Below are 24,158 nucleotides of genomic sequence, written 5' to 3'. Positions count from 1 at the left end.
AAACAAATCAAGAGCATACAGGGATTGGTTTATTCCAAGAAACTAATCTTTTGACATCGTGAGGTGAAATGACGAATAAATAAATGCATTTTATTCTGAAAACCATTTATTTTTTTTTTTTTACTGTAAATTTACACGTGAAAGTCAAATCTAGCAAACCGTGTGACTTGAGTTGCTACGCTAGCTAGCTGCACGATGGGCGCCGTCTCCCGCTGAAGGGCCGAGCCGGACGAACATGATAAAGTCTCCGTGATCCAGTAGTCATTGAAATGAAACATGCATCTTCACCACAGTTACACTTGAAAAGAGTATAAGTAGAAAAAAAGCAACATAATATCTTTTTTTTTTTAGTAAAAGAAAACCAAAACACTTATTTCAACTCTTGCAGTAATTACATATTTATAGATTTGCATTAGTGGTTCAATAGCTCTTTTATTTAATCCATTTACGCTCCTTTTGAACAACTGACCCAAATACTGACGGGGACAAATCTAGATTTAAATACGATGAAAAAATTAAAACATTTACACTCAGACTGGTGACGGAATCACCTCATTGTCTCTTGTCAACTCGAGCTATGAGTTGTTCCAGCGGGACATCTTGTGCCAGAGAGATCGGAGGAACAAGAAGTTAAAAAACAAAAAATCCAAACAAGAGAAGAAAACCGTCAACTGCAGTGAAAAGGCGTCCTCAGTAGAGTCGCGCTCCGTAGCCAAAAGTCTGTTTAATCGCTTCAAAGTAGTATCTCTGCCAGCCCTCTCTCGTGCGCTCCTCCTCCTCGTCCGGGACGCCCCGACACTCCACCTTCAGCTCCGTCTCGCTGCTGCGGTCGTAGAACGACATGGAGATGGTGGCGTAGTGCTCTGTGGAGCAGAGACGCACTTTAATATCACTAATCTCCTTTAAATCACCTTTTTACTAAATTATTTTACTGCATTTATTTATTTAATTTTTTTTATTTGATTTGATTTATTTCTTAGTTCATTTTATCGTATCGACTGTCTCACTGAGGTTTCTGTTATTATTGTTTTGTTTGTCAAAGCACTTTGTAAACGGTTTCTAAAGGTGCTATGAATAGTCATCAGAGTCAAAGTTACACTTTAACCTTTAACAGTAAATAAACACGGTAAAAGGAAACATTATTTATTCTACATTTAGTTGTTTCTCAATAGTAGAGCTTATAATAGATACCTAGCATATCATAAAGACACCTTCAAATTAAGAACAGAGTTTTAATTTGTATGTTGTACGAGGAAATAAGCAAAAAAATCCTTTAAATCTTAATTGTTTTGTGATGTGACAAAGAATGTTCATATTACAGAAAATGTAACCAGACAATGTTTGGCAGTTTTTACAAAATTTGTTTCTGCAAATGTACCTTTTTAATAAAAAAGTGATGTTCAACATGCTTGAATCGATACAATTTAAGTCAAAATGATTGTTTTTATGGCAGTCAGTCACACGCGGCTCTTTAAATATAAAATAAATATATTATAAATAGATGTACGTACCACAGGGCCAGTTGTTATACCTCCACTTCATCACTATCTTCTTATCAGGTACCTGAGGAGAGGATTCATTGTTAACATTTATTATATATATACATATACGTATACATATATACACATATATACATATATATATATACATATATATACAAGTTAGAAATGGAGACAGTTTAATCGTTTAATAGTTATACAACGATGAGTAAATGAGCTGCATATGAGAAGAAAGTCAAATAAAATCACTATTAATATAAAAGTTAAGAGAATGAAAGGTTGAGACTCACCAGCTCTGTGAATTCACCAAAAACGTTTCCTTCTAGCAGACGGAACTTCCCTCCTTTCTCTCCGTCCACCGTGGCCGGAGCGTGAGTGAACGCCTGGGTCATCTGCACATTTACCAAAAACAAAAACACTTTATTATAATCATACAAACATGAAAGCTGAGCTCTGGGGCGACCGTGGTGCACTGGGTTAAGAGGTCGGCTGGGAACCGGAAGGTCAACGGTTCGCTCCCCGACTGGGACGTGTCGAATTGTACCTGAGCCCCCGGCTCCGATCAATGGCAGCCCACTCCCTATATACAGGGATGGGTCAAATGCAGTAGTCAAATGTATATGACAATAAAAATGGTTTCTTCTTTCTTCTCTGTCTTCAGTAACAAGTAAATACATAGATATAAATGCACTGAGTTGCTATTGTTTAAGATAACGGTATCCAAGAGCAGATGGGTCTCATGTCACCGATACGAGATCCAGATATTTGAGTCGGCACCGGACCGATATTTAATATCAGAGGAAAGAAAAAGCCAACAAATGCAAATGCTAGGGTTAGAAGCACTAACTACTGTCTGCACAGCAGCCCTCGCCTCCTCTTTAGTTTTACAAAGTAAGGAAAGAATGTTTAAGTCAAGCTCGCCGTCACATAAAAGACAGACTCCAGCCTCTTCCACACACACAGCTCGTTAATGAAGCACTGGTTTCAGGACTGCAGAGGTATCGAGAGGATAACCAGGTGACGCTCACCTCCTGGTTGAGGAAGACGCGGTAGAGATCAGCCGGGCAGGTGAGGAACTTCTCCCTCATGCTGAACTTACAGGTGGGGATCTTGACGCCGGTGTTGACGGGAGCAGCTGTGCTGCTCGAGGAGGAAATCTGTTCAAAGAACAAAAGTCTGATGAGCGACGATCGCTGCTGCCGCGAGGAAAACACCGTGACGGTTCTGTTACAGTGAATCATTTAGAGTTTTGTGTGTAAATGTAGAGCGTGGCCGACGGCTGGAGACGTTTAGTGAGCGACGTACCCGAGTGTTGTCCACCGTGGCCTTGGACTGCGACGTGGAGTTGGACACACCATTGGCTGTCGGCAGGATCATTCCCTGAGTGAACTCTGCAATCACAACAAATTGAGCTTAAAAAACACTTTTGAGTCATCCTCGCTGAATTAAAAGTATTTAAATAACAAAAATACAAAAGGAGTTCCACTTTAAACAAACAAGCACTAAATAACTAAACTGTAAAACTCTTCATTAAAGAAATAATGAGGATGTTTATAGTCAATATTTTAACAAATAAAGTCTACTATTCAAAGACATTTACGTAGATTTTAACAGTTTCTTAGAGAAAACAAAGATTTAAACGTCTTCACATGTAGCAAACTTAGATTTAATAGCGTTTGTGTTGCTTTTATCGGGTTATTATTACATTTTTCACACAGGACTTTTTAACTTTGACCTCACATGCTTATCTCTGTAAACCCAAAACTGTAAAAAAGAATCATCAACACGGTTGTGACGATCACTTGAACCTGATGACTGAATGAACCTTTCTGTTGTAATTAACATCTTGTCTGGTTACACTCGCCTGTTTTCAAGAACCCAACGTAGGTCCCCAGCACTTCACGGATTGTATCTGCTCCTTTTGTCTTCATCAGGTTGGTCAGCGGCGTTTCCGGTTCATCTTTATTCAACGATACAGAAATCTGGACAAAAATCACAGAGCGGTCGTCAGCACGCTGCTCATTCAGTCAGTCAGTTAGAAATGCACAGAAGATCTCTGCGACACTTACATCCAGATCCTCCATGTCGTTCTCGTCAGAAAGGTTGGGAACGTCAATGGTTCCCGTATATTTGACTCCTGCTTTGGACTCTCCTGGGAAAACAAAGACAACACAGATGTCAGCAGAGACTCAAAGCCTCTTTATTCCTCTTTCTTCTCTATAATTACAACAGCTTTTGATCAGCTGTTGAGTTACTGTCCTCTTCTAAATTAAGACGCATTAGACTGACAAAATGAGAACGTGGTCCTCGTTTTACAGGAAACGAGCACTAAAGAATGCAGCTTGAGTTCGTTTCCTGTGCATTCCTCCAGCCTCGGTCTTCTACTCACCGGTCCAAGTAGCCTTCAGGTTCCATTCATAGAAGAAAATAAGTTTCCCTTTGCGGTTGTTAATGGAGGCTTCTCCTTCCACCTTGCTCACTTCTGTCACCTCACAACTCCCCTCGTCGTTCTCCACGCTCAGACCGAGGAGCAGGGATTTTAATTTGTCCAACGACCAGGTTGTTGCATCTCGTTCGGTCCTGCAAAGTGAGCACGTCAGAAATGGGTAAACGGCACAAAACTCACATCTTCTTTTTCTTATTCACAGAAGTTTCATTGTAGTATAAATGTAATTAACGGCAAACTTGCCTGAGATGATCCGCTTATTTATTCTAGTGTCACGTTAAGTCTACTTCCACATCAGCGATACATAAGTTACAGGGAGACTACACAATGACATCATTCTGACAACACAAGAAGACATGTCGGATAAATTACCCATCTTAAGCAACTTAAACGTTAATTCTTATATTTATCTGACATAAACTAACAGGCGCCTATTAGCCAGGAACAACTCGTACAACAAGAGATAATGATATACATTATGGTATACTGTGAAAAACTGAAGTAATATGTACAGTTACTCAAACGGTTTTAAACATTTAAATTAGTCTAAAGGGACTATAGAGGTACAGTAGAGGCGGCAGTAGAGGCATCAGAAGCTACAGTAGAGGCGGCAGAAGCTACAGTAGAGGCATCAGAAGCTACAGTAGATGCATCAGAAGCTACAGTAGATGCATCAGAAGCTACAGTAGAGGCGGCAGAAGCTACAGTGGAGGCATCAGAAGCTACAGTGGAGGCGGCAGAAGCTACAGTAGATGCATCAGAAGCTACAGTAGATGCATCAGAAGCTACAGTAAAGGCATCAGAAGCTACAGTAGATGCATCAGAAGCTACAGTAGATGCATCAGAAGCTACAGTAGAGGCGGCAGAAGCTACAGTGGAGGCATCAGAAGCTACAGTACATGCATCAGAAGCTACAGTGGAGGCGGAAGAAGCTACAGTAGATGCATCAGAAGCTACAGTAGAGGCGGCAGAAGCTACAGTAGAGGCGGCAGAAGCTACAGTAGAGGTGGCAGAAGCTACAGTAGAGGTGGCAGAAGCTACAGTAGATGCATCAGAAGCTACAGTACATGCATCAGAAGCTACAGTAGAGGCGGCAGAAGCTACAGTAGAGGCGGCAGAAGCTACAGTAGAGGCGGCAGAAGCTACAGTAGAGGTGGCAGAAGCTACAGTAGATGGATCAGAAGCTACAGTACATGCATCAGAAGCTAGAGTAGAGGCGGCAGAAGCTAGAGTAGAGGCGCAGAAGCTACAGTAGAGGCGGCAGTAGCTACAGTAGAGGCGGCAGAAGCTACAGTAGAGGCGGCAGAAGCTACAGTAGAGGCCGCAGAAGCTACAGTAGAGGCGGCAGAAGCTACAATAGAGGTGGCAGAAGCTACAGTAGAGGCGGCAGAAGCTACAGTAGAGGCATCAGAAGCAACAGTAGATGCGGCAGAAGCTACAGTAGATGCGGCACTAGAAGCTACAGTAGAGGCGTTAGAAGCTGCAGTCGAGGCATCAGAAGCTGCAGTAGATGCGGCACTAGAAGCTACAGTAAAGGCGTTAGAAGCTACAGTAGAGGCGTTAGAAGCTACAGTAGAGGCGTGAGAAGATACAGTAGAGGCATCTGAAGCTACAGTAGCTAGCTAGCAGCGATGCTAACTTGAAAAAGATAATTATAGCTCGATTAAATCCCTCGAATGTAATCCTTTATTTCAATAATATTCTACATTTTACACTCAATATCTGTCTATGAATAATAAACACTGGTTAATCCACGTATAGGACTAAAATAAAAAGTAACAGTTGTAATCTCGACATAAATGTGATATAAGTGTGTGTGTGTGTGTGTGTGTGTGTGTGTGTGTGTGTGTGTGTGTGTGTGTGTGTGTGTGTGTGTGTGTGTGTGTGTGTGTGTGTGTGTGTGTGTGTGAGAGTGATGTTAGCATTAGCTAGCTAGCTAGTCAGTGTCCTTTCTTTATATCTCACCAGTGCCAGTTGTTGACATTAGTCGCGTCGGCTCTCTCCTCCACGATCCAACGAGGGTCCCCTTCTCCCCATTTAGCCATGTTCAGCCCGACGTGTTGATCTGTAACGTTGTGTGCAGACAGCAGGTTGGTTTTTACCGGCGACCGTCCCGGTGCACGTTGTTTCTAGAAGCCTCTGGCTGCTGCTGGCTGTCTTCTTCTTCTTCTTCTTCTTTTTTGAGGTTTACAATGAATTGGTGCATTACCGCCACCAACTGCTAAGGAGTGTGGATCCGAATGTCTCGTCTAGTACTATGTTTAGTATAAAAAAATAATAATCATAAAAATAAAAAAATAAAATAAAGTAAAGTAAAGTAAAATAAAGTACTTTTCCTAAACAATGGTTCCACTTTATAAAGCGAGACCTCTGAGAGGATAAGACAACTTTTTAGAAATAGAGAGTGATGGAAGTATTCAGGTTTTATACGGAAGTAAAAGTGATAACACCACACTGTAAAAATGCTGTGCTACATGTAGCCTGCAGTACAAATGTACTTTTTTTAAACATAAGTATTAGCATCAAAATACTCATTTTGCTGAAGAACCACTTTCAGAATAATATATATATCTATATATATATATCTATATATATAGATATATATATATATTTATATATTATTGGATCATAATTATTGATACATTAATGTGTACATTAAATGTGGGATTTTTACTAATGAATGTACTGCTGTGTAGCTTAATCTATAATTATACATCAATGCACATTTAAATTGATATAATGTATTAGTTGACTGTTGCTGAATATTAGTGATATGTTGTATACATCTGAATCTATTTTGTATTATTAATCTGAATCTGGGAGGTAATCACATAACTGTAGCTGAGTAAAAAAGTACAATATTTACTTCCGTATCTTAGTGAAGTAGAAATATTATTTAGCATAAAATGGAAATACTCAAGTAAAGTACAAGTATCTCAAAAATTGTATACTACTCGAGTAAATGTACATTTCACCACTGAAGATAGACATGAACAATATTTTATTGTGAATTTTATCAATGAAATATCCTCTTGTTCTCTAAAAGATCAGTTGAAGGACAATATGCATTTTCGATTTTTATTAAATTTATACGTTTGGCATTGTGTATATTTGGGGATTTGGATATCGGTTTATTGATATGTTCTACTTTCACCTTTATTGTTATTTTAAATCGGCCCTCTCTATATTTGCAATCGTTGCTACTTTGTGTGGCACCGCTTCACAGCAGCGTCCCTCGGGATAAATTAAGTTCAAAATGTATTTGATATTATACATTTCATTGAGTTTTCTGTTGGTCTGAAGACCTCACCTTCAGGACACTGCACTGAGCGTTTTTCACAGTTTTACATTGATGATTGTTAAATGCACCACTAATAGCATGACTGGAGCATTTACATGGCTCTCAGTAAACACATTCCACTGAATTTACATATTATACGGTAAGTAGGCAAATGAAGGGACTGTTTCATTCTCTCTGGTTTCAGACAGCCTGCACTTCTTTTACTGCGGTACGTATCACTGAATACTGAGAAAACATCTTACTATCTGTAGTTTTCAAAGGTGAGAAGCAGGTGAGGGAACATTTAATTACATTATACTATATTGATCCCTTTAAGGGGGACATTTGTCTCATCCCTGTATATAGGGAGCAGTGGGCTGCCAATGACAAAGGTTCAGTGTATTGCTCAGGTACAGTTCGACACAGGACACGTCCCAGTTGAGGATCGAACCGTTGATCATCCGGTTGCCAGACAACTGCTGCATTAGCGCCACCTATAGACCTTTGTTACGACAGACATTTTGACTTATCATAGCAGGTGTTTTTCAAAAAGGAAGGCTCAGTTCCATTAAGCGTTCCCGTAAGTCATGGCGTAAAATTCAGCTATATTCCTGTCATTATTAATATAAAAAACTCTGAAGATAGCTGCTAAATATGTCAGTGACAAATATATAAAAGGGAAAAACATTGACACTAAATTCAACTTGCACGTGTACTTCACTAAAGACCACGAAAAAATGGCTGATACAACATTCGATTGTTAATACTGATGCATTAATGTGTAAGCAGCATGTTACTGTTGTGGCTGACTGAGGTGGATTTAAATACGTTATATACATTAAGATGGTTTATATCTGGTTTGTAATATCTGGTTTATATCTGGTTCATAATATCTGGTTTATAATATCTGGTTCATAATATCTGACAGATAACTATAAATGTCAGATAAAAGTATAGTGGAGTATAAGTATAAAGAAACATAATATATAATATACTTGGTTACATTCCACCACTGGGTGCTGCTTTTTATGTTTAGAATTTGTGAATATTCTGAATAATTACTCACTACTAATCATTTGTTTTTCTTTGATTAAAAAAATAACAAGATTAGAGCAACTGCAGAACAAATATCATAAATAACTTGTGATATTTGTTTTTCTCGAGGCAAACTACAGGGTTTCACTTTGTTTATCAAATTAAATCATTTATTGGAGGAGAGAAAAGAGAAAATCATTGCAGAAGAATCCCATATCCATATGTCTGTTTTGTCGGCTCTCCCCTCCCCCTCCTTTCCTTCCCTCCTGCCGTCCGCTCCGCAGCAGCAGGACGGAGGTAGTTCAGTTTTTTGAAGCCGTGGCATGAATGATCTCATCTGAACCTGATCTCCGCTTTCTCTCTGCCGTCGATCCTATGACCGAGACGGGAATAAAATAACACAAACAACGAGGTGAGTACGTCCGACCGCCCGGCGATTAGTCGATTTATAAACCAGCTGTAACCAGGTGCTCGTTTGTTGTTTTTTGTAAAGGAACTTAACAGACACAGCCGCGGCGAAAACTCTCTTGTTTTTGGGCTAGAAAAGGAGGAAGGACCTCGGAGGATGTGTGGGTGGGCACTTTTAGGCTAATTAGCTTTAGCTACCATTCATTTTTTTTGTGTGATTAAATGGTAAAAACCTAAAATATAAATAAACCAAACTGAGACGAATGCCAAGCGTTTTGTACCATCGCTTTATTTCCCTCTCCTCGTTTCACTGAACACCTTAGCCCCAGTTAGCTTAGCATAGCAGCTCGTAAAGCGTAAATTCATAGCATTAGCATAAGCTAGCCGGCTAGCTGTTAGCTACTAGCGCAAAATGGCCTCGTTGTCGCTCGCGATGCTGAAAAAGACAAAGCATGCGGCTGTCACGGCCAACGGCTCCTTTGACTGCTGTTTTACAGCTCTAAAAGTAGCGGCGGATAGTGTAAATACAATATTATTAATGGGGGAAATGTTTAAAAACACAACGCCACCGTGTTTGTAAGTTGATTTATTAATTTAGTACGTTGAGCTGTGTGAAAGTGGTGTTTTTTTTCCAGTGTGCTGTGTGGGGGATGGGTCATGCTAGCAGCCATTGACGTAAAGTAGGAGCCATTGACGTAAAGCGAGGCTGCATTTTGTTTGGTTCCTAGCATAATACAAGAGCTCAATTTAGTAGTGTTTTTACATACTACTGTATGTAGTAGCGCTGTTTGACACATATGTATATATATATATATATATATATATATATATATACACACACACACACGACTCCCAATAGTATATTTGCATAATTTCAAAGAGTGATATATATATATTTTTGTGACACTTGATTACTCATTTCCTGATATCTGCTAGACAAGTTTTTGAACACCACATCAGCATCTTCTTGTTAAATCTTGTTGAAACAGTGACTCAAATTTGCTACTCGTGTCCTTTTTAAATATGAATTTAACTGGATGTGTGGGTTTACATGATTGATTGTATTACATTTGACATGACAGTTAAGCATCTGTAGCAGACAACACATTTCTTCTAATAGATATAATTTAATCAGGTTTAACACCAAATAGGGTTTCACACACTCGTAATTTGCCTTGGTGTTTTTGGTGCATGACAATAAACAAAATAAAAGATAGAAAAACAAATAGAAGGGACAATAGAATTCTGTAAAATACATTGTTTTTAAAATGATAGATCGGATACAGTTAATGCAGGAATGTGCAGAACTACACAGTCTGAAGTAGAGAGAATATGTGCAATGTATATATGTGACAGATGTGTAGGCAGCTCAATAAACAACAATAAAGTTTATAATGTTTAGAAACTGTCAGAGGTTTTTGTTCACGTTCAGGCTGTAGTTCTTTATGTAAAGAGCTTACATCTGGTGTTACTACTGTTATTACAGTGCTGTGTTTTGTTCAAGAGGGAGTAAATGTAGTTGCAATTCTCAGTTGATTTAGTAGCAGCACTATTGGTGCCGGAGGTTTAATATATCTTTATTATTCATCCTTGTACATTCTGTGAGTTTTTGCATCAGTTGTACGCTTTATGTTTGTCTGCTACAGGTGCAACGTCAGAGTGATCCAGATTATTTACGATTAAATTAGTAGATTCATTGAGATTTAACCCCAAAATGCTAAACTATAGGGTGTTCCAAACCCCCCAAAAGCTGCAGTTGCTAAATCTGGCAGCCATGTGTTGTAAAGAGTCCAGACCACAGCTGACTGGACACTCTGCACCTCTTTGGTCCTTTATGTGGGACTGTTGCTGCTTTTGTTCCCACTAAACCACAGAGGAAGACTTCCTGACACAGAGCTCGGGAAATAAATACAACAAAAACTGAAATATTGAATGCAGAATCAAGCTCTTGTTTCCCCACAACAACCAAAAACGCAGGAAGACTTATGGGTTGAGGTGTGAAAGTGGTTGAAATCATCTTATTTTAGGATTAGCAGCTATTAAAACCAAACCTGCTCAATGTTTACAGTTATATATTGTGAGCATTATATTATATATCTATAACTATATCTAAAGCTGTGTTAAACGTCTGCATCAGGCCTTTAAATGAATTACTTTAAAGACATGTTATCAAACAATGGACTGATAAAGGTATCACTATCATTCATAAATAGATCAACTTTAGTTAGTTATTTATTGTTGCACACATTTTAACATTTCATGTGGTATAATGAGCATATTTCAATTTGTAAACCTTTAAGTAAAGCTTGTTAAACATTCATGAACATGTTGTAAATCGTTGTTAATAGTTTTTTAAACCGTCAATAAACATCTTGATGCAGCTGCTGATTACAACACATTATTATACTGTTAAACGGTTAATAAGTACTTTGTAAAGCATCCATCAACCTTGTTTAGATAGACAGTCAATACTTTATCAATAGTATAATTGTTTTGTAGTCGATTTATCGATGTTTTACAAACAATTCCTTTGTTCACAAATCATTTGGTAATCATTACAAAATACTTAATACAGCAAATAACAATGCAAAAATAAACTGTTTACAAATATATATATATATATATATATATATATATATTTATTTATTTTTTTTACCAATAAATAAAATGTAGCTATACATCATTTACTGGCTCATTTTATTTTTCAGGTTGGATATTTAATTAAAAAGTGTATTTAACGTATTTAGAGCGGTGACAACAGCAACAGGTTTAAAACCAGTGCTCCTTAAATCAAGAATAACTTGAACCATAAATACAGAACATGTGATGGAACCTGTAGAAGTTTAGAACAGAAAGAAACGGTCGAAAACAGTGTTGAATGTTTGAACGATACCTGGTTGAAATCTTCTTCTTCCTTTAATGTGAAGCCTGCGAGAGAGAATAAACATTATAAACACTGTAAAATAAAGAATATTATACTCGTTGAGATATTCTAAAGCTCACCGTCTGCATGACACGGAGCTAATAAACACACTACCATCAGCACACGTGTTGGTAACATGTTGTCGTCTGTCTCCCCAAAGGAAACACAAATGTAGAAATAAAAACAGGTCTGGAGCTTCATCGGTGTTTAAAGAACCTGCGAGAGGATTCTGATATCTTTGACCTTTGTAGTCATTCGTGCAACCAGAGCCTCTCAGTCATAAACCGTCGATAATCGATTAATAATTGCAGTCCACGTTGTCTTAATGGTGTTTAACTCTTCAGCCCAGAAGATTGTTTGCAGTTAAACACGACTTTGTACCTGGATAAATAAGAGTACATGGAGAAAAACACCAAGTTAAGAGTACATCACGTTCATCTACACTTTAATTCGTAGTTTTTAATTAGAAATTAATGTTCAGTCTCGTCCGTTGTTGTGAAGTTATGATTGTCATAACTTCTCGTATGTGACGCAGGGGCTGTTATTAAAATGTGTGTATGTGCTTTGATGTTTTGCTTGTTGTCTTGTTTTTTTTTTAAATTTCTCGACATCAACAGAGAACAATCACATCGGTCCCAAAGTTGACTGTTTCTCATAAATCATAATCAGGTTTATTGCCGAGTATGTTTTCACATCAGCTCGTTGTTGTGGTGCATTAGCGTCAATACAAACAAAGTAAAAGACCAAAACAAGGAGTGCAAAAGTCAAGAAATAACATGAAATACATAGATTATCATAAATAAACAAAAACATACATATTCTTCAGTGCAATATAAGTGCAAAATGACTGAGATGTAACAACATATATTTACACGGTCTGCAGACATGACTGATGCAAATGTTTTTATTCATGAAAGGAAGTAATTTATTGTATTTATGTGAAACAAAGATGAAACTAAAACAGATGCATTTCTTTTTATTCCTTTGATATGATGAGTTTCAAACAATACATTTTCTTGTCATTTATCCTTTTAAATAGAATGTGTTATTGTTTATTAGAAACTAGTAAGGGACACTGCGGGGGTCACGACGTCATTATTGGGGTCACGCGCTGGTTGACCTCAGGTGTGTGTTCCTGCTGAAGGTAAACAGATGGATTCAGCGGCGGTTTGCGGTAAAAACATGAACAATGTGACCGAACCGCGCGGATTAAAGCGAGTGAAATGTCCGGACGCAAGAGAAGATATCATGTACGCTTCCCTCCCGTGAGTAGAAACTTTATTTTAGGATAATTAAGCTGTTTAAAGGTAAAGAAAGGACTCGAGCTAACGGTTAGCGGCGTTCATGTAGCATGGGGTGACGGGAACCTACTTTACAGGTACGATATTTATTCAGATCTGGTCTCGTTTGGACGAGACAAGATGACACATTTAAACTGTTAAAAACATAAAAGTTGCACAAAATGAAGGATAATAAAGAGGTGAAATGAAAAATAAAGAAATGTGTTGTACAACAGTTGTATAAAGAGCAGATTCATGGATGAGTTATGAATCGTTGAATTGCAAATAACTGATGTGTTCTGCAACAAACTGCTGCATGTTGGTGCGTCTCTTTTGTTTCTGTTCTTCTTTGGTATTTTGAATCTTCTTTGACATGGATTTATTTAATGTAAACATAGATATGTGCACATATGGGTACAGTCATCGGTGTTAACCGCTGCCAAATGAATGACAAATGAACCATTTAATGAAACGAATATCTTTATAATCCAGTAGAAATGTGAGCTCTGACTGCTGTACATGTTGCCTTCATGACTTCAGATCTAGGACGCTCTGGTTTACGAGGAGCCTTTGAATGCAGCAGTGTAACTTCATGTGATGTCTCTGAAAGTTGTGAATTCTTTGTTGTTTTTGTTTTGGTCCCAGAGTCGCATTAAAAAGATCATGCAGAAGGACGCAGAGGTGGGGAGGATTGCTGTGGCGGTTCCTGTGATCATCTGTATCCTTTTTAAACTTGTACATTAATTAACTGTGTGTGTGTGTGTACATCATACTGCTGATGTATAAAGAACTACTCATCTCTCTGGAGGTGTTGCTGCTTTTGATTCATCTTTCATACATTCGTTGTTTTGCAGCAGCCCTCTCCGTTTCCCTCCAACTCCTCCCTCAGCATGCTGGGAGTTGTAGTGGCTCCTCTATGGCCTCGATCTAATTCTAACCTGAAGGTACCACACAGCACGCGACACATGTTCAGTACCAGTGGTGGAATGTAACTAAGTAGATCTACTCAAGTACTGTACTCAAGCACAATATGAGGTACTTTACGTGAGTATTTCCATTTCTTGCTACTTTATACTTCTACTCCACTACATTTATTTCATTCTAAAATGAGTCGTTCTGCATAGTGAGTATTCTTACATTGTTGTACTTTCAGTATATTTGATGCTAATACTTTTTTACTTTGAATGCAGGACTTTTACTTGTAACAGTATTTTTATGCTGCGGTATTACCACTTTTACTTCAGTAAAAGGTGTAAATACTTCCACCATCGTTGTTCTGGAAGTTGGTGCAGTTTTTTTCATTTTAGTTCACTGCTACTTTTAAATGATGCATTAATTAACAGAAGAAGTTAATAATTCAACAAGATATTCCCCCCAAAAAGAATCCCTGCAGGTGATACAATCTGTTTTGTGCTGTAGTCCTGGAGGGAACCGTCACATATAGATGGAAGACGGCGACTTTACTTCCACTTGTGTCGCCTCTAAGCAGACGTGTAGAGATGTGTTGATGTCCTGAACTGCAGCGATCAGCTCGAGCTCTGGAAATGTTCCTGAAGTCTCTGCTCACCAAAACCTGTCTGATAACTCAGTCGAAGCGCAGCGCCGTCGTGTCCGTCGCTCACATGTGAGTAGAAGCTTCTGCTCAGACGTGTGGAAGTCGATATGAAGTCGTTAATTATCTTTAAATCCGACTGATATCTTTCAGTAAATAGCAGTGAAGAAGAAATAAGGACTAATCCAGCCGTGATGCATTCACTGCCTGTATGACAAACTAATATTGTACAACATGCACTTTTACCTTCACAGTATCCTGATTTTGAAATTGGTATTCTAGAAATCAAAGAAAAGATCCAGATGAACATGAATGGAACGGCGACAAATGACTTCCTAAAGATTTAACACTTGTCTTTCATCTTCCACAGTTTCATTTTAAACACAATTAAACAAATGTAGACTCCTTATCGTTACTTTCAGCGTGAACGTGATGGAGTAGAAGGTGATGCCTTAAGTCATGTTTATATTTATTAAATGTTTTGCTGTGTGTATTTGAAGGGAGGGCAATGAAAGAATACTTCATATGTGTGTGTAGGAAGCAGTGCATCGAGTGTGAGAAGCTCTTCCACTTCCTCAGAGAGCTGGTGGAGCGAGCTTCGTCTTCGGCCGGCCAGAAGGACGACAGAGGGATGAGCGTGTGGCCGACCTTCAGGTAGAAACATGCCTCGTCAGCTGTTAGCGTTCACAGCCGGTGTTAGTCTGTCATCTTCTCAGAGAACAGCTGTTTATTGGCACTTCTAGATGCATTTAAGGTGAGTTACGTTAAAATATTATGAGAGTGAGGTTATGTTTTGTTTTAAATGCTGGATATTGAAATTATTTGCAATGAGTTTGAAATGACACAAGTATCTTCGTGTAGTCTTCACAGTGAAGCTATATCAGGGCTCTACGTGTTTGTTACTCAATCAGTCAAATAATCGTTTGAATCAAATCTAAATTAGTTTCTTTAAATTGCTTGTTTTGTTCGACCAACAGTCCAAAACCAAGAAAGAATTATTTTCATATGCGACAACAAAAAGCAACAAATGTGGAATGTTTTGCATGAAACAATATTAGTTTTCTGTTGTCTGACTACCCGGTTAGCTGACTCATCGTTTCTCATCTTTATTTTAATGATGGTCTTTTCAGGACTAAACGACTCGACATGTCTGTTAAAAAAGCTGCTGAAGCAGAAATGGAGCCTCGACGGCGCCGCGACTCACTGGACAACGACTCCAGCTCCGGTGTACGTATCAATGAAAACACACCAGACAGGAAAAGGTGGGATGGTTTTGCTCAGAGGCACTCAGGCAGCAGTTTGTGTTGGTAGTTGAACTCTCAACCAACAAGACCAAAAGGCTTTAAATGTTAATAGCGACCCCTTGAGGTTTTAATGGTCATCACACTCCAGCTCTACTCTTCTCTTAACGGGTCGTTTGTTTCTTATGTGGAATAAAATAGTTTATTCGCTCGGTAAGCTGAGGAAAGAGACGACAAGCAGTCATTCAGAAATATGTTCAAGTATTACGAGTTAGTTGAGCTCATTGCTTTGTTTCTTCCAGGAGTCGGAGCTCTTCATCTGCTTGTGAGCGACCAACCACAGGAACTCGCATCATTTCACCTGAGTTTGAACGTTTATCTTTATTTAAAATGTGCTAACATGAGGATATTAACTAGTATTAGGTTATGTAATACTTTAGACCTCTGGCTGCTTTTTGTTTTATTTGGTGAGATTTAGTTTGGAAGCCTTTTTTGTTTGTAGCAGATTTGTTCCAAGTAAACCGCATTGTGTAAGTTCACACTAAAGTAGAATGAACTGAAATGTGATTGAACTTGTTTCAGACTGCCAATTAGTTCAGGCAATTTGCTTTTGAGCGTTGATATGAAACGATGCTCTGGTCAGATTACGTTTCAGTTCCAATAACAGATTATTATAAGAAGAGTTTTTCATACAATTTTATGCTGCAGCCTTTAAAACTAAACTAAGTGCTTGTTTTGCTAAATATTTGCCTGATTGGCTTGTTAAGAGCGTTTAATATTTAAAGCACTTGTAAGCGAACCTTTTAAAGACGTAAACGTTTGCATATGAAATGTAATCAAACTGTAAATAAATAGTTTCAACATCTGTGATTTAATTTGAAGTATAAAAGGTCACAAAAACAAATCAAGAGCATACAGGGATTGGTTTATTCCAAGAAACTAATCTTTTGACATCGTGAGGTGAAATGACGAATAAATAAATGCATTTTATTCTGAAAACCATTTATTTTTTTTTTTTTACTGTAAATTTACACGTGAAAGTCAAATCTAGCAAACCGTGTGACTTGAGTTGCTACGCTAGCTAGCTGCACGATGGGCGCCGTCTCCCGCTGAAGGGCCGAGCCGGACGAACATGATAAAGTCTCCGTGATCCAGTAGTCATTGAAATGAAACATGCATCTTCACCACAGTTACACTTGAAAAGAGTATAAGTAGAAAAAAAGCAACATAATATCTTTTTTTTTTTAGTAAAAGAAAACCAAAACACTTATTTCAACTCTTGCAGTAATTACATATTTATAGATTTGCATTAGTGGTTCAATAGCTCTTTTATTTAATCCATTTACGCTCCTTTTGAACAACTGACCCAAATACTGACGGGGACAAATCTAGATTTAAATACGATGAAAAAATTAAAACATTTACACTCAGACTGGTGACGGAATCACCTCATTGTCTCTTGTCAACTCGAGCTATGAGTTGTTCCAGCGGGACATCTTGTGCCAGAGAGATCGGAGGAACAAGAAGTTAAAAAACAAAAAATCCAAACAAGAGAAGAAAACCGTCAACTGCAGTGAAAAGGCGTCCTCAGTAGAGTCGCGCTCCGTAGCCAAAAGTCTGTTTAATCGCTTCAAAGTAGTATCTCTGCCAGCCCTCTCTCGTGCGCTCCTCCTCCTCGTCCGGGACGCCCCGACACTCCACCTTCAGCTCCGTCTCGCTGCTGCGGTCGTAGAACGACATGGAGATGGTGGCGTAGTGCTCTGTGGAGCAGAGACGCACTTTAATATCACTAATCTCCTTTAAATCACCTTTTTACTAAATTATTTTACTGCATTTATTTATTTAATTTTTTTTATTTGATTTGATTTATTTCTTAGTTCATTTTATCGTATCGACTGTCTCACTGAGGTTTCTGTTATTATTGTTTTGTTTGTCAAAGCACTTTGTAAACGGTTTCTAAAGGTGCTATGAATAGTCATCAGAGTCAAAGTTACACTTTAACCTTTAACAGTAAATAAACACGGTAAAAGGAAACATTATTTATTCTACATTTAGTTGTTTCTCAATAGTAGAGCTTATAATAGATACCTAGCATATCATAAAGACACCTTCAAATTAAGAACAGAGTTTTAATTTGTATGTTGTACGAGGAAATAAGCAAAAAAATCCTTTAAATCTTAATTGTTTTGTGATGTGACAAAGAATGTTCATATTACAGAAAATGTAACCAGACAATGTTTGGCAGTTTTTACAAAATTTGTTTCTGCAAATGTACCTTTTTAATAAAAAAGTGATGTTCAACATGCTTGAATCGATACAATTTAAGTCAAAATGATTGTTTTTATGGCAGTCAGTCACACGCGGCTCTTTAAATATAAAATAAATATATTATAAATAGATGTACGTACCACAGGGCCAGTTGTTATACCTCCACTTCATCACTATCTTCTTATCAGGTACCTGAGGAGAGGATTCATTGTTAACATTTATTATATATATACATATACGTATACATATATACACATATATACATATATATATATACATATATATACAAGTTAGAAATGGAGACAGTTTAATCGTTTAATAGTTATACAACGATGAGTAAATGAGCTGCATATGAGAAGAAAGTCAAATAAAATCACTATTAATATAAAAGTTAAGAGAATGAAAGGTTGAGACTCACCAGCTCTGTGAATTCACCAAAAACATTTCCTTCTAGCAGACGGAACTTCCCTCCTTTCTCTCCGTCCACCGTGGCCGGAGCGTGAGTGAACGCCTGGGTCATCTGCACATTTACCAAAAACAAAAACACTTTATTATAATCATACAAACATGAAAGCTGAGCTCTGGGGCGACCGTGGTGCACTGGGTTAAGAGGTCGGCTGGGAACCGGAAGGTCAACGGTTCGCTCCCCGACTGGGACGTGTCGAATTGTACCTGAGCCCCCGGCTCCGATCAATGGCAGCCCACTCCCTATATACAGGGATGGGTCAAATGCAGTAGTCAAATGTATATGACAATAAAAATGGTTTCTTCTTTCTTCTCTGTCTTCAGTAACAAGTAAATACATAGATATAAATGCACTGAGTTGCTATTGTTTAAGATAACGGTATCCAAGAGCAGATGGGTCTCATGTCACCGATACGAGATCCAGATATTTGAGTCGGCACCGGACCGATATTTAATATCAGAGGAAAGAAAAAGCCAACAAATGCAAATGCTAGGGTTAGAAGCACTAACTACTGTCTGCACAGCAGCCCTCGCCTCCTCTTTAGTTTTACAAAGTAAGGAAAGAATGTTTAAGTCAAGCTCGCCGTCACATAAAAGACAGACTCCAGCCTCTTCCACACACACAGCTCGTTAATGAAGCACTGGTTTCAGGACTGCAGAGGTATCGAGAGGATAACCAGGTGACGCTCACCTCCTGGTTGAGGAAGACGCGGTAGAGATCAGCCGGGCAGGTGAGGAACTTCTCCCTCATGCTGAACTTACAGGTGGGGATCTTGACGCCGGTGTTGACGGGAGCAGCTGTGCTGCTCGAGGAGGAAATCTGTTCAAAGAACAAAAGTCTGATGAGCGACGATCGCTGCTGCCGCGAGGAAAACACCGTGACGGTTCTGTTACAGTGAATCATTTAGAGTTTTGTGTGTAAATGTAGAGCGTGGCCGACGGCTGGAGACGTTTAGTGAGCGACGTACCCGAGTGTTGTCCACCGTGGCCTTGGACTGCGACGTGGAGTTGGACACACCATTGGCTGTCGGCAGGATCATTCCCTGAGTGAACTCTGCAATCACAACAAATTGAGCTTAAAAAACACTTTTGAGTCATCCTCGCTGAATTAAAAGTATTTAAATAACAAAAATACAAAAGGAGTTCCACTTTAAACAAACAAGCACTAAATAACTAAACTGTAAAACTCTTCATTAAAGAAATAATGAGGATGTTTATAGTCAATATTTTAACAAATAAAGTCTACTATTCAAAGACATTTACGTAGATTTTAACAGTTTCTTAGAGAAAACAAAGATTTAAACGTCTTCACATGTAGCAAACTTAGATTTAATAGCGTTTGTGTTGCTTTTATCGGGTTATTATTACATTTTTCACACAGGACTTTTTAACTTTGACCTCACATGCTTATCTCTGTAAACCCCAAACTGTAAAAAAGAATCATCAACACGGTTGTGACGATCACTTGAACCCGATGACTGAATGAACCTTTCTGTTGTAATTAACATCTTGTCTGGTTACACTCGCCTGTTTTCAAGAACCCAACGTAGGTCCCCAGCACTTCACGGATTGTATCTGCTCCTTTTGTCTTCATCAGGTTGGTCAGCGGCGTTTCCGGTTCATCTTTATTCAACGATACAGAAATCTGGACAAAAATCACAGAGCGGTCGTCAGCACGCTGCTCATTCAGTCAGAAATACACAGAAGATCTCTGCGACACTTACATCCAGATCCTCCATGTCGTTCTCGTCAGAAAGGTTGGGAACGTCAATGGTTCCCGTATATTTGACTCCTGCTTTGGACTCTCCTGGGAAAACAAAGACAACACAGATGTCAGCAGAGACTCAAAGCCTCTTTATTCCTCTTTCGTCTCTATAATTACAACATCTTTTGATCAGCTGTTGAGTTACTGTCCTCTTCTAAATTAAGACGCATTAGACTGACTAAATGAGAACGTGGTCCTCGTTTTACAGGAAACGAGCACTAAAGAATGCAGCTTGAGTTAGTTTCCTGTGCATTCCTCACCGGTCCAAGTAGCCTTCAGGTTCCATTCATAGAAGAAAATAAGTTTCCCTTTGCGGTTGTTAATGGAGGCTTCTCCTTCCACCTTGCTCACTTCTGTCACCTCACAACTCCCCTCGTCGTTCTCCACGCTCAGACCGAGGAGCAGGGATTTTAATTTGTCCAACGACCAGGTTGTTGCATCTCGTTCGGTCCTGCAAAGTGAGCACGTCAGAAATGGGTAAACGGCACAAAACTCACATCTTCTTTTTCTTATTCACAGAAGTTTCATTGTAGTATAAATGTAATTAACGGCAAACTTGCCTGAGATGATCCGCTTATTTATTCTAGTGTCACGTTAAGTCTACTTCTACATCAGCGATACATAAGTTACAGGGAGACTACACAATGACATCATTCTGACGACACAAGAAGACATGTCGGATAAATTACCCATCTTAAGCAACTTAAACGTTAATTCTTATATTTATCTGACATAAACTAACAGGCGCCTATTAGCCAGGAACAACTCGTACAACAAGAGCTAATGATATACATTATGGTATACTGTGAAAAACTGAAGTAATATGTAGTTACTCAAACGGTTTTAAACATTTAAATTAGTCTAAAGGGACTATAGAGGTACAGTAGCGGTGGCAGTAGAGGCATCAGAAGCTACAGTAAAGGCATCAGAAGCTACAGTAGATGATCAGAAGCTACAGTAGAGGCATCAGAAGCTACAGTAGAGGCGGCAGAAGCTACAGTAGATGCATCAGAAGCTACAGTAGATGCATCAGAAGCTACAGTAAAGGCATCAGAAGCTACAGTAGATGATCAGAAGCTACAGTAGAGGCATCAGAAGCTACAGTAGAGGCGGCAGAAGCTACAGTAGATGCATCAGAAGCTACAGTAGATGCATCAGAAGCTACAGTAGAGGCGGCAGAAGCTACAGTAGAGGCGGCAGAAGCTACAGTAGAGGCGGCAGAAGCTAGAGTAGATGCATCAGAAGCTAGAGTAGATGCATCAGAAGCTAGAGTAGAGGCGGCAGAAGCTAGAGTAGAGGCGGCAGAAGCTAGAGTAGAGGCGGCAGAAGCTACAGTAGAGGCGGCAGAAGCTACAGTAGAGGCGGCAGAAGCTACAGTAGAGGCGGCAGAAGCTACAATAGAGGTGGCAGAAGCTACAGTAGATGCGGCAGAAGCTACAGTAGATGCGGCAGAAGCTACAGTAGATGCGGCAGAAGCTACAGTAGATGCGGCAGAAGCTACAGTAGAGGCATCAGAAGCTACAGTAGATGCGGCAGAAGCTACAGTAGATGCGGCAGAAGCTACATCGATGCGGCACTAGAAGCTACAGTAGAGGCGTTAGAAGCTGCAGTAGATGCGGCACTAGAAGCTACAGTAAAGGCGTTAGAAGCTACAGTAGAGGCGTTAGAAGCTGCAGTCGAGGCATCAGAAGCTGCAGTAGATGCGGCACTAGAAGCTACAGTAAAGGCGTTAGAAGCTACAGTAGAGGCGTTAGAAGCTACAGTAGAGGCGTGAGAAGATACAGTAGAGGCATCTGAAGCTACAGTAGCTAGCTAGCAGCGATGCTAACTTGAAAAAGATAATGTTAGCTCGATTAAATCCCTCGAATGTAATCCTTTATTTCAATAATATTCTACATTTTACACTCAATATCTGTCTATGAATAATAAACACTGGTTAATCCACGTATAGGACTAAAATAAAAAGTAACAGTTGTAATCTCGACATAAATGTGATATAAGTGTGTGTGTGTGTGTGTGTGTGTGTGTGTGTGTGTGTGTGTGTGTGTGTGTGTGTGTGTGTGTGTGTGTGTGTGTGTGTGTGTGAGAGTGATGTTAGCATTAGCTAGCTAGCTAGTCAGTGTCCTTTCTTTATATCTCACCAGTGCCAGTTGTTGACATTAGTCGCGTCGGCTCTCTCCTCCACGATCCAACGAGGGTCCCCTTCTCCCCATTTAGCCATGTTCAGCCCGACGTGTTGATCTGTAACGTTGTGTGCAGACAGCAGGTTGGTTTTTACCGGCGACCGTCCCGGTGCACGTTGTTTCTAGAAGCCTCTGGCTGCTGCTGGCTGTCTTCTTCTTCTTCTTCTTTTTTGAGGTTTACAATGAATTGGTGCATTACCGCCACCAACTGCTAAGGAGTGTGGATCCGAATGTCTCGTCTAGTACTATGTTTAGTATAAAAAAATAATAATCATAAAAATAAAAAAATAAAATAAAATAAAGTAAAGTAAAGTAAAATAAAGTACTTTTCCTAAACAATGGTTCCACTTTATAAAGCGAGACCTCTGAGAGGATAAGACAACTTTTTAGAAATAGAGAGTGATGGAAGTATTCAGGTATTATACGGAAGTAAAAGTGATAACACCACACTGTAAAAATGCTGTGCTACATGTAGCCTGCAGTACAAATGTACTTTTTTTAAACATAAGTATTAGCATCAAAATACTCATTTTGCTGAAGAACCACTTTCAGAATAATATATATATCTATATATATCTATATATATAGATATATATATATATATATATATATATATTTATATATTATTGGATCATAATTATTGATACATTAATGTGTACATTAAATGTGGGATTTTTACTAATGAATGTACTGCTGTGTAGCTTAATCTATAATTATACATCAATGCACATTTAAATTGATATAATGTATAAGTTGACTGTTGCTGAATATTAGTGATATGTTGTATACATCTGAATCTATTTTGTATTATTAATCTGAATCTGGGAGGTAATCACATAACTGTAGCTGAGTAAAAAAGTACAATATTTACTTCCGTATCTTAGTGAAGTAGAAATATTATTTAGTATAAAATGGAAATACTCAAGTAAAGTACAAGTATCTCAAAAATTGTATACTACTTGAGTAAATGTACATTTCACCGCTGAAGATAGACATGAACAATATTTTATTGTGAATTTTATCAATGAAATATCCTCTTGTTCTCTAAAAGATCAGTTGAAGGACAATATGCATTTTCGATTTTTATTAAATTTATACGTTTGGCATTGTGTATATTTGGGAATTTGGATATCGGTTTATTGATATGTTCTACTTTCACCTTTATTGTTATTTTAAATCGGCCCTCTCTATATTTGCAATCTTTGCTACTTTGTGTGGCACCGCTTCACAGCAGCGTCCCTCGGGATAAATTAAGTTCAAAATGTATTTGATATTATACATTTCATTGATTTTTCTGTTGGTCTGAAGACCTCACCTTCAGGACACTGCACTGAGCGTTTTTCACAGTTTTACATTGATGATTGTTAAATGCACCACTAATAGCATGACTGGAGCATTTACATGGCTCTGAGTAAACACATTCCACTGAATTTACATATTATACGGTAAGTAGGCAAATGAAGGGACTGTTTCATTCTCTCTGGTTTCAGACAGCCTGCACTTCTTTTACTGCGGTACGTATCACTGAATACTGAGAAAACATCTTACTATCTGTAGTTTTCAAAGGTGAGAAGCAGGTGAGGGATCATTTAATTACATTATACTATATTGATCCCTTTAAGGGGGACATCTGTCTCATCCCTGTATATAGGGAGCAGTGGGCTGCCAATGACAAAGGTTCAGTGTATTGCTCAGGTACAGTTCGACACAGGACACGTCCCAGTTGAGGATCGAACCGTTGATCCGGTTGCCAGACAACCCTCTTAACCCAGTGAGCCACGGTCGCCCCAATCATGTCTATGCTGCTGCATTA

The 24,158-nt window shown here is 38.7% G+C and overlaps 3 protein-coding genes across 6 annotated transcripts; 1 reads left to right on the top strand and 2 right to left on the bottom strand.

Moving 5' to 3' along the window:
* Nucleotides 1-9: 9 nt before the first annotated feature.
* Nucleotides 10-6,093, bottom strand: LOC306790623 (activator of 90 kDa heat shock protein ATPase homolog 1-like). Its single transcript, XM_079287037.1, has 9 exons — nucleotides 5,911-6,093; nucleotides 3,889-4,079; nucleotides 3,569-3,651; nucleotides 3,364-3,481; nucleotides 2,805-2,890; nucleotides 2,528-2,656; nucleotides 1,790-1,891; nucleotides 1,512-1,563; nucleotides 10-863 (listed from the first exon to the last, which is right to left on the bottom strand). The coding sequence occupies exons 1-9, from the start codon at nucleotides 5,988-5,990 to the stop codon at nucleotides 691-693; spliced, it is 1,014 nt and encodes a 337-aa protein (XP_079143163.1). The 5' UTR covers nucleotides 5,991-6,093; the 3' UTR covers nucleotides 10-690.
* A 2,436-nt stretch (nucleotides 6,094-8,529) lies between these two features.
* LOC306790559 (dr1-associated corepressor-like) lies at nucleotides 8,530-16,529 on the top strand. Of its 4 annotated transcripts, none has more exons than XM_079286923.1 (6): nucleotides 8,530-8,672; nucleotides 13,517-13,589; nucleotides 14,402-14,495; nucleotides 14,961-15,077; nucleotides 15,554-15,650; nucleotides 15,967-16,529. In XM_079286923.1, the coding sequence occupies exons 2-6, from the start codon at nucleotides 13,535-13,537 to the stop codon at nucleotides 15,991-15,993; spliced, it is 390 nt and encodes a 129-aa protein (XP_079143049.1). In that variant the 5' UTR covers nucleotides 8,530-8,672; nucleotides 13,517-13,534; the 3' UTR covers nucleotides 15,994-16,529. The 4 variants fall into 4 exon arrangements, with proteins under 4 accessions (XP_079143049.1, XP_079143046.1, XP_079143047.1 ...); XM_079286920.1 differs by having other exon boundaries at nucleotides 15,554-15,685; XM_079286922.1 differs by having other exon boundaries at nucleotides 8,596-8,672; nucleotides 13,517-13,815; nucleotides 14,291-14,495; nucleotides 15,554-15,685.
* Nucleotides 16,530-16,570: 41 nt separating this feature from the next.
* Nucleotides 16,571-22,486, bottom strand: LOC306790558 (activator of 90 kDa heat shock protein ATPase homolog 1-like). The gene is made up of 9 exons (XM_079286919.1): nucleotides 22,304-22,486; nucleotides 20,423-20,613; nucleotides 20,122-20,204; nucleotides 19,925-20,042; nucleotides 19,366-19,451; nucleotides 19,089-19,217; nucleotides 18,351-18,452; nucleotides 18,073-18,124; nucleotides 16,571-17,424 (listed from the first exon to the last, which is right to left on the bottom strand). The coding sequence occupies exons 1-9, from the start codon at nucleotides 22,381-22,383 to the stop codon at nucleotides 17,252-17,254; spliced, it is 1,014 nt and encodes a 337-aa protein (XP_079143045.1). The 5' UTR covers nucleotides 22,384-22,486; the 3' UTR covers nucleotides 16,571-17,251.
* Nucleotides 22,487-24,158: the final 1,672 nt, after the last annotated feature.

This window comes from Melanostigma gelatinosum, assembly GCF_949748355.1.
Source record: "Melanostigma gelatinosum genome assembly, chromosome: 16".
NCBI classification, from domain to species: Eukaryota; Metazoa; Chordata; class Actinopteri; order Perciformes; family Zoarcidae; genus Melanostigma; species Melanostigma gelatinosum.
The sequence above is the reverse complement of the archived record's forward strand: the minus strand, read 5'-3'. Positions and strand labels throughout refer to the sequence as shown.

Bases quoted from the DNA above. Each gene is read 5' to 3' on its own strand.
- LOC306790558 (XM_079286919.1), bottom strand. From the start codon at position 22,383: ATGGCTAAATGGGGAGAAGGGGACCCTCGTTGGATCGTGGAGGAGAGA. The intron at 18,125-18,350 runs GTGAGTCTCAAC...TCCTCTCCTCAG, and splicing joins TTGGTGAATTCACAGAGCTG to GTACCTGATAAGAAGATAGT. The intron at 17,425-18,072 runs GTACGTACATCT...TCTGCTCCACAG, and splicing joins GTATAACAACTGGCCCTGTG to AGCACTACGCCACCATCTCC.
- LOC306790623 (XM_079287037.1), bottom strand. From the start codon at position 5,990: ATGGCTAAATGGGGAGAAGGGGACCCTCGTTGGATCGTGGAGGAGAGA. The intron at 2,891-3,363 runs GCGAGTGTAACC...TTGTGATTGCAG, and splicing joins CGTTGGGTTCTTGAAAACAG to AGTTCACTCAGGGAATGATC. The intron at 2,657-2,804 runs GTACGTCGCTCA...TTCTTTGAACAG, and splicing joins CCACGGTGGACAACACTCGG to ATTTCCTCCTCGAGCAGCAC.
- LOC306790559 (XM_079286920.1), top strand. From the start codon at position 13,535: ATGCAGAAGGACGCAGAGGTGGGGAGGATTGCTGTGGCGGTTCCTGTG. The intron at 13,590-14,401 runs GTATCCTTTTTA...TGCAGCGATCAG, and splicing joins GGCGGTTCCTGTGATCATCT to CTCGAGCTCTGGAAATGTTC. The intron at 15,078-15,553 runs GTAGAAACATGC...TGGTCTTTTCAG, and splicing joins AGCGTGTGGCCGACCTTCAG to GACTAAACGACTCGACATGT.